Raw genomic sequence first — 11,956 nt, forward strand, 5'->3', positions numbered from 1 at the left:
CATTTACTGCTAATCTCGACTTATCGTCAATTTTATGTGTTAATATCCATCAAGTGGATTCCATGCGTGAAATCTGCCTGGGTGGGATTCAGAAGGCACCCCACAGGCGAGATAAACTCCGAGACATACTGTTCGAGAGAGTATCACATGGAATTTTAGTGTCAACTAATTATGAGGGTTTTATTGTCTCATTATGTGTGCGGCAGAATGGGACAAATGTCGAGCGTGAAAGTGTAGATGCTGGGCGAAAAAGTCACGAAACTCATTATTATGGAATATGAATTTCATCCAACAAGTCTTGAGAGCTTTTTTCTCCGTCTCTCCACGTCGAAAGCTCTCTGGACTAGGAGAGGAAATTTCTCCTCTCGTGGAGCACACACTGAGTGAATCAAATGCGACGAAGATGGGGAGTTTCTTATATGTCAAAGGTCAAGGGGGTGAGATTCGCATGAGCAAATGGAGCAATATATTGCGGGTGGCGCTCGGGCGAGATTCAATATGAAGGGAATGGCAGACAAAAAGGAAGAGAGGACGAACGTGCCAATGGAACAAATTAGTTATTATGCATTTCGTGAGTGTTGCTACCCATCAAAAAACCCATTCACTCGGCAAAGATTGAACAAACTTTTGACCAGCGCTCACAATCCCATTGTTTCTCACCGGGGTGGAGAGATGCTGGCGAGTGCTTTTGAAATGCTGAAATCCCTCAATTCAATTAAAATTTCAATAATACTCCGAAAGTTTGCACTTTTGTGCTCAACTCTCTTCCCATCCTCGGTCACTTCCCAATGGGAAATCACTCGAGACGAACAATGGCCAATGAATCACACTGTTGAGCACATTGTTGACAAACATTTCTCGTCAAAATATACAAATTATTTGGCAGAAAACTACGTCAATTTGCGGAAGATCTTCTCCTAAACGTCTCATCCAATTTTTGGGAGGCAAAATTACTGCAACACTCCAAATTGGATTTGAGTACTTGTGTATTGACTTCGCAAAAATTGGGATTGTGTGTCACAGTTCCGAAAAGCTCTGGGGCGCCCGTGAAATGTGTAGCACGAGGAAAATTGGAAGAGACACACACCCGATCAATGGGATAAATTTCCCGGAGAAGAAAAGCGGTGGAAAAGAATGAAATCCACGAGAGACTTGTGGTGGATTTTAAAAATGAATAGAACTTTTATCCTGCTGACGAAGCGACAATCTCTCTCGTGTTTCAATCCCCTTGAATGGATTCTGCCATCGATGAATTATAGTAAATTCTCCTTACACTTTGGCGAAGAATACATTGCCTGAGAAATTTCCACTGTTTTTCTTCTACGAATTTACAATTCTCCCACAAGTTTTCTCGATAGACGTTGTTTTAAAGATACTCGGATCATGCCGATGAAAACACAGGGGAAGAGATGATGTAGAATGGACTGGCTTCGTGAATTTAAATATATGTAAATCAAGTTGTTTGTTTTCCTTTCCATTTAATCGGATGAAATAAGCTTTGAAATGCTGAAATCATATTCTGATGAAAAAGAATGAACAAATACATCATCATAGCGATTAAACACTCTCTTCATGGTGATAACTTTTTAATGACTCCAATGATGTGAGAAAAAAACTAGCTGAGAAAACTGTCACAGGAGAGAAAATTGTCGCGTTGGAAAAAGTTTTGCAGTTAACAGTTGCAACTTTTTCGATTAAGTGCAGTATAAATACAGTCGACCTGCGGTGTTTTTGCTGACATGAAAGAAGACCTGAAAGGACATTTTCGCACGGTGTTCATGAAGGAAACTCAAATCCTCTGCACTAGCTGAAAATTAATATTAAAATTTTAGCAGCACCTCAACTGAAATGAAGTTAAGACACAAGCGAATCTTTTTCCTATTTTTTTCCTCTCTTTCTCTCGAAATTCGCGAATCCTATTGAAAAGTTGTCGGATAGAACAATTGTCCCTTTCTGGCACCAAAACAAAATTCATTAGGATCAAATGGATATTTTGAGCGAAATCCTCCAACTTTGATGTAATCGAAAAAGTTTCAAAGAGGAGCTTTTCTTAAAACTTGCCATGTACACTCATTTGAATTAAAATCACACAGAGTCGGGATAAGAGGCAATTTCTCTTAGAACTATAGTTAGAAAATTTCCTCCATTCTCTACTTTCCGCTCTGAACAAACAGAAGGAAAACACCTAAAAGCAAAATCGTGGAATAAACTTTAAGTATTCTCCCCACAAATGCAGATTAAAGAATAGAGATTCCTTAACGTTGTATTGTTTCTTCTCTTCATTCTACCAAACAGAATGTGTTTCAGCAAAAAAAATCATTTTAATTCTTTCGTGTATTCCTTCTGGTGACGTAAAAGTAATTAAATTACCTCGAGAAGGAAAACATTATCCCATCAACGAGTTATGATTGAATTACGTCTTTGCTTTCGCTCCATTTTTCTTCTGCTCTGAAATTCCTTGACGGAATTTAATGTCAACCGCAAGTGGAAAAAAGGAATTCCAGTCATCAGAGAAGCTTCTGTAAGGCAGGTACTTGAGGAAAGCTCGCATATGTGGGAAAGTTTGTCTGCTTTGCAGTTGAGCGTCTCATTCAGGGGGCATTTTTATTGATTACTTTTTCACCACATGTGTGAGAGTTCAAGAGGAAAAGCGGAGGAACATTTCCACCCTACTTAATTATTTAAAATTGTACACATTGTCGGTGGAAAGTTCTAAAAGTGGCACAATGAAAAAATGTCCTTTATTGAGAACAGAGAGAGAGAAAGAGAATTGAATGTGAACGACACGCAAACATTTTAGTTTCCAATTGACTTGAATATTTCATTGAGAAGTCAGAAGCATGCGGTCTTTGGACAATTTTTAGATGCTCTTCATGGGAAACGTCAGTGACATTCAGCTGTTAAAATTTTCTCACGCAGTGCTTTTAATGCTTCACAATGTTCGTTACTTCGCTTGATTTATTATTTACATGTTTTTAATTACCCTCTCTCGTGAAGTTTAAAATTTAATTAAGAGCTCTTTGTATTATTTAGGTGGCGCTCAAAGGATAAATGAGATACTCAACTGCACAAAAGTGCAGATGCTTCACGTGCTAATTCGTATAGCAATAGCCCAAGGATATGTTGACGACCTTATTAGTGGATGCCTTTGTGTAGCTTTCACGCGAAGCCATTTCCATCCGGAAAATCATGGCGATTCCCGCAATAAGCCAATGAAAACGTGCAAACCGCAAGAAATACTTTTTGTGGCTGAATTTCGTGCTATTGAATTCAGTTCGCTTGACGGTCTTCACACCTTGAAAATTGAAATTCAATTCCATGTGCGCTATTTCGTGATTTGAATACTGCAATCCATCCTTCCGGCTTATTTTCACGATCATATGCCCTTTCTAGCGATACCCGTGAGTTCTGCATCACCTCAGACACCGTCTTTTCTCCCTGATGTGCATCCGATCCGGCATTTAATCTCTCTTCATCGACGGCTCCGGCGTCTTGAGCATATCCACACCCCCGCAGTGATATGAATATTGAAGAGCAAATTGTCTCAAGCGTGTGATAATTTTATCCCTCCGTGCAGCTTCTTTGCGCCTCCCTCCCACTCACGAGATCCCATCAGTGTGGCTGGTTGGGTAATCAGAATGTGGCACAATTTGCCACTCAAGTGAATTGAATCGATGAAGTCAAGACACTGCGGTTTCTGATTCAGCATCTCATGTATTTTCCACTGGCTTCTCCCTGCGGGCGTTGAAAACTGCAATCATGAAATGAGTGCATTATCAAGGGCATTTCATTCGCTCACTAATGAATTTCGCCATTCATAGACTCACTCGCAGCGTAAAAAAGCTGTTCTCATTCATTGCATTCATTTACTTGATGAATATTTTCACCCTAACCTTTTTTTAGCTTTTGGGATGAAATTTTCATGTTGATGGTGTTTGATGCAAATAGGGCGACTTTTGCAAGTTTTCACCTGGTTAACTTTCTAATTCAATTACTTTAAACGATCCTCTTTCCTTTCTCATACTTCAAACTTCCAGGAGAGTTTTCCTAGAATAGTGAAAGTGAGCTTTCATGGTTTCTTGTTAATTTGATAATTAGATTTACAGGTTTGGAAATCTCTTGTTTGTAGATACTGATCCCCAAGAGAATTCCAAGAAATATAATTAGTCCATTCACAAGAACTTCAGAGAGAAATCTTCTATATGTTTAATAGAAAATAATCCATTTGCTGGATGTACTTAAATGCCAAGGCTATAATCGTGAATGACACTCCTTTTTGCGCATCTCCGGTGGATAATAACGTACTCTCATTGTACTCACCCAGGGCAAAGAGTCACAAATAAATGATAAAGAAGTGGCGCAGAGAGAGTAGAAAGCACACATGAAACTTGAGATTTATGAAGTCAGCCTAAAAACACTTGGGAGTCGTAGATACTGTGTGAAAGGGCGAGATGAATTCTTGGGCTGGGACGTGACCACGAGAATTTAATAATTTATTTATGTGTCGTTAGGAGAGAAATGGCAACGATAGGGGTTGATAAGAGGTCGTAATCCGTGATTAATGATGCGACTGAGGACAATTTGAACTTCTCCACTCCACGGCACTTCTCCCTGATTGGTTGGTGAGATGCGGAGGCGAAGGAAATTAAGAAACTCACTTGTATCCTTGCAGGCAATGATCTGGACTCCATTAGGGCGCTGTTCAGCGAGAAAGAGAAGGAGCTGAGTTTGGCTGTGGCAAAGGTGGAGGCTCTTACGAGGCAGCTGGAGGACTTGAGGCGGGATCGGCGCGGCCCACTCAACTTGATACCGGGCGGAGCCCCCGGTGGCAACCAGCAGCAATCCGCAGCGGCTCGTGAGCTTGACAAACTGCGTCGGGAATTGATGGTGAGTGACAAAGTGTCTAATTACCTGTTGAAGAGAGTGTGACACTAATTGTCTCGCTCTTTAGTATCGCAATCAGCTGTCCCTGCAGCAAGATGCACGACTTCATCTACAGAGAGAGGCTCTTCAGCAGCGTCAGGCGGAACTGCGCTCCGTGGACCAGAGAATACTGGAGTTGCAGAGCCGACTGCAGCGCAAGAAAGCGTCCAATTTGCTCCTTCAAGCAGCCCAGCATCCATCACCGTCGCCACCCCAGCTGACGCCGCCGGCGGCCACGCAGCCACTTCAGAATGGCACAACAGCCACTGTGAGGCCCTCCAGCAATGTGTACCCCTCGCAGAGGGTGGCCCCGAGGGCTAATAACGTGGCCGCCGTTGAGCCGTACGTACACACGCCCCAAAAGAGCGCTGCCCCGATCACGAAGCCTGCACACCATCTCATCCATGACCTGGCCGCTCTGAAGCAGATGAGTCAGAACTCGAGCCAGGCGAGCATCGTGAATCACGTGGCGTACGCTGAGAGTGATGAGAGTAAGCTGGCCAGGCAGAAGAGACAACTGGCCGCGAAGATGAAGGATGCCGATGAGGACCTGACGGTGACGGACTTTGCCGCGAAGAAGAATGATCCCAAATATCAGACTCTGCCGTACAACACCAAGTTCGGAACTCCCTTTGGCGCCAAAACCCCATCATCGGCGCCGTCGGCGGTTTCTGCGGCGGCGGCAACAACGACCACGACTACCGTGACGTCGAATGGAAGTGTATCGAAAACGAACGAATGTGATAGTGAGAAGGCGGGAGAGATGGCGAAGAGCGTCCAGAAGAAGGAGGACAAGCCCACACCGAAGCCCAAGTCACTGCATCAGATCCCGAGTGGGAATCTGGTCGTGCCACCGCGAAAGCCCATCAGTAGCGTCGCACCCACGACCATGATCCCTAAGATTGTCGCCCACAATCCCAAAGTACAAATGGTGGCGCCCAGTGTAAATCACGCGAGCGGCATTCCCGTGAGTGTAGCAAGTGAGGCGGACAAGGTGAGACCAGCTCTGCCTCCCAAGCCCAACAAATCCCCACCCCAGTCAGACACGGACTCACCCAGTACCTCAGCCGCGGCTACATCCCCGACCACTTCGGCACCCACGATCGTGAGCATGATCAACAAGCCGCCGGTCACGGAGCCGGCCAGCAGCAGCAGCGACTCCTCGTCGCCTGTGCTGCCGCCGCCCATGGGGCTCTCAGACAATCTGCCCATCAAGCCGAAGCCCCTCACGATCAAGAAGCAGCCCATCCACGAGCAGCCGAAGCTGCGGTCCAGCTCTGGTATCAAGCCCGTGCAGTACACCTCGCGGCGCATCGAGATGCCTCCGGCCTTCCTCTTCCCTGAAGTGGCCACGGCGGAGCTAAAGGACAAGAGCGATCCCCCGCAGTCCTCCCCACCAGTCGCCCCGCCAAAACCATCCCCCGAGGAACCCGCGACGCCAAACGGATCACTGGACGAGACGGACAAGTCCACGGGCTCCTCAGCCGACGACACGGTGACATCCTCGGAAAGCGACATAGTGCCGCGCAGGACCCGCAGCATTTCCTCAGGAGAGGGCGGTGGCAAAGCCAAGCTAGCACGCAGGGTGAGCTTCGACCCACTGGCTCTGCTCCTCGACGCCAGTCTGGAAGGGGAGCTCGAGTTGGTGCGGAAGACGGCGATGCAAGTCACAAATCCCAGTGCCGCCAATGACGAGGGCATAACGGCGCTCCACAATGCAATCTGTGCTGGACACTTGGAGATTGTCAAGTAAGTTTCTCGACGGTGACCAGGCAAAAGTTCGGACTCTAATATTCTCTTCACTTTCAGATTCTTGGTGGAATATGGATGCGACGTGAATGCTCAGGATAGTGATGGCTGGACCCCACTGCACTGTGCCGCCAGTTGCAACAACTTGGCCATGGTGAAATTCCTGGTGGAATCTGGAGCATGTCTGTTTGCCGCCACACTCTCAGACCACGAAACTCCGGCTGAGAAGTGCGAAGAGGACGAGGAAGGATTCGACGGCTGCTCTGAATATCTCTACAGTGAGTATAAATTTCTTACATCTTGCAATTTTAAGACTGCTTTCTTTTTACTAAAAAAAATCCATAAAAGATTGAGTAACATTTCGTTCATTTGAAATTTCATTGTGAATTTCATAAGCGCGCCAGAAAGCTAAATAAACTTTTCCAACATATTGTAGAAAATTATGTGAATCTAATATAAAGTTGGGAAGATTTTCTGAAAGTTCTAACACGGTCTTCCAGACAAATGATTCCAAGTTTAACAGTGAATCTCTTGAGGAAGTTTGCAATTGATTTGTTTGATATTTGCATTATTTGAGGATTTGAGAAGCAGAAAATTCATGAGTGGAAACTTAATTTCTCTCTCTCTCTCTTTTCTTTTAATAGGCATTCAGGAAAAACTAGGAATCCTCAACAGCGGCGAAGTTTCCGCTGTCTTCTCATACGATGCCCAGCAGGCCGATGAGCTGACGTTCTGCATCAACGATCGCCTGACGATTCTGCGAAAGGGAGACGATGCCGAGAGGGAATGGTGGTGGGCAAAGGACAGCACTGGAAAGGAGGGTTACGTTCCTCGGAATCTCCTTGGAGTAAGTTTACCACCGAGTTCCTGATTAGAGCCTCTACTAATTAATTCCTTTCTCACTTTGCAGCTTTATCCCCGAATTTCAACCAGGCATTCACCCAATCTTGAATAGCATTTGGTGAGATGCTGGAGGAATCTGGACACTGGCGTCCTGACCAAGTGCTACGTGTCGCAGTTTATATAGAAAACACCATCGGCAATTTAAAAGCTTCTTAATTCTTAAGGCTCTTGAGAAAGTTGTTTTGTAATTTTAAGGATTCTTCTCAGACACATCATCCCAGATCCTTTCCAGGCGAAAGAAATCTTAAGAAAAAGTGGAAGAAACTATCTCTCCCCCAAGCGGAACACACATCAAATTATATATTGTTGCCTTTTAATGGGATATATGAATAAATATTATTCTATTTTGTTAATTTTAAGAAAAAAAAAACGACGAAGAAGATATTAAAAAAAAAAATTGGTAGGGATGAAAGGAAGGAATGCGAATGGGTGTTCTTGAAACTCTTGCAGAATTTCCAGTTGTAAAGAGGAAATTATATATCGAATGAAGAAAATTGTACATTATACAACATTTTTAGATAGAAATATTGAAAAAAAGCAAAAAATAGAAGATGAATATCCATGTAAATACAAGATTTTCCCCCATTGAGAGGGAAATTCTTGAGGGAAACTTTCCAGCATGTGCGAGAGGAAGACATTCCACAAACTCCTTAATATATAATTTTAGTGCCATTTCAAAATTATACAGAAAATACTTGTGCGTATTTATTTATTTTGATCCTTATCCTTAAGTCACACTGCAACATTCGCTCTGTCTTCCGTCTCAGGCTGAAGCTTTTCCTCATGAATTGCCTCTCCTTGTTACTGCATATATCACTAAAATCTCTCCAGGAATCATATCAAAATAATGAGAGCATTTCATTTTGCAATCTATATGACACAAGAACATTTTCTAGAACGTAGGAAAACAAGTGAAGAATAAATTTTATCATCTCTGCAAGAGATAAAATATACTACATATAATGAATTCTTGTTGTCTTTTAACAAGTCTATTTAAAAGACGATTTAGAATAATAATGTGAACTTTTTATCACATAACACAAAATCACATCACATTCTTGAACTGTTTTCATCATTTCATCTTTCTTATCTTGTACTCCAAGTTTAAATTGCAAGATAATTTTAAGATAAAATAACACGCGTTGAAATTGTGAGATTGCAAATGCCTAACACCTCCTGTGTTTGATTATTTTGACATGGAAATTGATTCGAAAGGAAATTTGAAAGAGAAAGAAGACAATAATTGACCTTTTATCATCAATTTAGCGTGTTTCAAGGATCAAGAAAAATTTACTAAGTTGTTGTGTAGTTTGGAAATATTAATAAAATATCGACCAAAAGTAGAATATTTCTTCTAAAATAGTACAAAGTGTGTTTTATTTCGTTTCTCTATTGCACTCTGCCATTTCTTCATATGCGAATTATTCGGTGGACCTTTTGAAAATGCTGTTGAAAGAGTTCTTATTTTAAGATGGTGAATGCAGCATATGCTTCACGAGGAAGATTCACACAATCAGAATTTTATATTTCTGCCTCTCACACAAAGAGATTATATGAGAATTCTATTCACTATTGGTTTTTTTTTTAAATGCGAACTCAGGGAGAATAACAATTATTCATTTTCCGAAGGTTTTATTTTGCAATTGCTAATGTTTTAATCATAATTGTTTATCATGCATCAATGTTTGTGAAACTCAACCGAAACACTTGTTTCATTTGAGTAAATTTGAATGCATATGAAACACTGATGAAACATTATATTATTTTCTCAAAATTTCACTCTTTAATATTTATAATAATCAATCCAGCAAAATTAGAATACGCAGTTCTAATTCTTACAATTTTTGCCATGAAAAGTCGTCATTTTTTCATTCCCTTCCCTACTTCAATGCCTAAGCGAAATTTACTGCAAAATTTCATTTCTTTCACAACATTTGTAAATTTCACGCCATTCGCACATAACCCCGAAAACAATCGGCGTTGGTTCGGTCGATCGCAGATGTCGCCCAAGTCGGTCACTATTTGACGTTTGGAAAAGCACTAAAAATTGCACTTTGTGGAAAACGCGTGAAAAACTGGCTGAGAAGTGGAAATTGTGCGCGAAAAGTACTCCCGAGTGATAAACGGAGAGTTGCTAGTGCCGTTCGCCGTGGTCGCGAGTGCAGAATATGTAGGCAAAGGTGCACAAATGAGGGTGCAAAGAGTGCTTGGCCCGACCAGCAAAAAAAGTCTTCGTGCGAATTAATGGAAAGTTTTCGCAGAATACGACAAGGGAGCAGCAAATGCGATAGCTTGAGCGACTCGGTGGCATCTTCTCGGGGTGCTGGGGCCACTGCAATCGACGGCAGGTCTATAAATACACCGCATATCGTGGATGTTTGACTTGGTATCGCGATTGACGTTTGAGGATTGGAACCTGTGAGAGGAGAAAGAAGCCTGGCCTCTGCAGTCTCGCACGATTCCCACTCGCTGGTTATATAAGGCATTCTCTATTGATTTGCACTCCATCACGAGTCCAGAGCGTTGCTGCGGCGGCGAAGTGCGCGGGGGCTGTTTCTCTGGCTTCCAAGTGTTTACCGAGACTCCCTCGGGGCTGAACATAACCTCAAAGATGGTGAGTGTGGCCAAACAAGGCGCTCGAGGATCTCCCGGCAGGGCTTTTGGGAACTAATTTGGGCACATTTCTTGCAGTTTGCGGCCATCTGAGGACATCGGGGAGTGCACGTACACAGCGCAGTGGACTATGGAGATGGACACGGATTCTGAATGCTCGCAGAACTCCACGGAATCCCGCAACACGTCGGCCAGCTCGACAACGGGACGGTCGGAGGAGAGCGTGGACGACGTGGGTGAGCCCCTCGAGGCGGCCACGATCGCCAAGCAGCGACTGAACCTGCCCAAGGGTCTCTGCGAGAGCAAGAGCATCTTCAATGAGTTCTTCTCGGACAAGATGTGGAACACACTGACCAATGATATGCGCACGTACCTCGTGGACAACTTCTTGCCCAAGTTCCCGGGGAACGATGAGCACGAGAAAGACATCACGCTGCAGATGATCTTCAATCGGGAGACATTTCGCTTCGGATCGTCGCCCCTCGTGGACTTCCAGAGGAACCTTGAGGAGGGAAACTATCGGCCTGACATTGTCAAGTACCGCAACAGTATTCTGAGATCACAGCGCCGCGAGCAGCGCTATCAGGAGTGCGAGAGGATCAGCCGGATAGCCAAGGCGAGCGTGATGTCGCGCGAGAGGCTTTTGCGACTGGCGTACGATTCGCCTCCGGGAGCCTCCCTGAAGCGCGCTGCGGAGTCCGCGAATCACGTGGCTAAGGCTGTCAATGTGGCAGCCGCCGTGAGGGCAAAGAAGCGCTTTTATCAGGAAATCTCCAGCACGGCCAAAGAAATGGGCATCCCTCTATCGGACGACGAGGGATTCCCCGACATGGGCGCTTCTGCGGCGCCCTCAATCGCGCGGAAGAAGCGCAATCTCGCTCTGAATCCAGGACCCACGAGTCCCTGTGCCGAGGTGAAGATTATCAGCACTTTCACGCAGCGATTTGCCTCGGCAGAGAATCCCGGAGTTCCGCTGAACGTGGTGCCACCCACCGAAGATTCCTACAGAACGATGCTGTATCAGCACAAGAAGAGGAAACTTCGGGAAGCAGTGAGTTGTTCGGATGACATTTTATCACTTTTATTGCGTATTTTTCTGCCCAGAAGCTGAAGTATTTGTCTTTCTGTCTATTGCAGGAGCATCCGGAACTCGATGTGAGTGAGGTGAAGCTGAAAGATATCTACGCGAGGACCCAACTTTCTGTGGGATATCGAAGATTGACGCCAAATAGTGGAAAAGTGACTCTGGGCGCGAAGAAGAGCGCCCTGGCGAAGCTGAAGCAGGACATCGCGGCTGCCCCCATCCCAAGTATACAAATACAGACCACAGGCAATGTCACAAAGCCACCGCAGCAGCCACAAACGACATCGACTCTCTACAAATCTCCGTCGCTGCTGATGACAGCGAAAAGTGAGGAGGATCCTCTGGTGAAGATTGAGCCAGAACTGTACCTTTCGCCAACGCCCAGCTCGGAGTCTGCTGTGAAGATTCCGGGTGTCGAGAGGAAGAAGCTCGTGGTGAAGAAGAGAGCAAACAGCGTTTCTCCAAGCGGAGCCAGTGGGGTGAAGAAGAAGGTAACAGCTGCCAATGGAAGCATTGTTCCCACAAATTCAATGATTCATGTGAAGTTGGAGGAGGAAGAGGAGGAAGACGATGTGGATATTCGTGACATAATCAAGATTGAGGAGACTCAAGTTGGCGAGGATTCACCAGGAAATCATTCACAGGTAGAGATAATGGGAAAATATCTGTTGAGTTGCGTGCTTA

The 11,956-nt window shown here is 44.5% G+C and overlaps 1 protein-coding gene across 1 annotated transcript in view; it reads left to right on the forward strand.

Moving 5' to 3' along the window:
* LOC132257735 (uncharacterized) overlaps nt 1–11,956 on the forward strand; it is a 50,438-nt gene that overhangs the window by 33,795 nt on the left and 4,687 nt on the right. Inside the window, exons 5-11 of the mRNA XM_059754764.1 lie at nt 4,673–4,887; nt 4,952–6,672; nt 6,733–6,950; nt 7,317–7,519; nt 7,583–7,626; nt 10,267–11,239; nt 11,326–11,916. Of these exons, the coding sequence (XP_059610747.1) occupies nt 4,673–4,887; nt 4,952–6,672; nt 6,733–6,950; nt 7,317–7,519; nt 7,583–7,626; nt 10,267–11,239; nt 11,326–11,916 (3,965 nt within the window). The remainder of the gene's footprint in view (nt 1–4,672; nt 4,888–4,951; nt 6,673–6,732; nt 6,951–7,316; nt 7,520–7,582; nt 7,627–10,266; nt 11,240–11,325; nt 11,917–11,956) is intronic.

The sequence above is a fragment of the Phlebotomus argentipes genome, unplaced genomic scaffold (assembly GCF_947086385.1).
Source record: "Phlebotomus argentipes unplaced genomic scaffold, Phlebotomus argentipes genome assembly contig_6, whole genome shotgun sequence".
NCBI lineage: Eukaryota > Metazoa > Arthropoda > Insecta > Diptera > Psychodidae > Phlebotomus > Phlebotomus argentipes.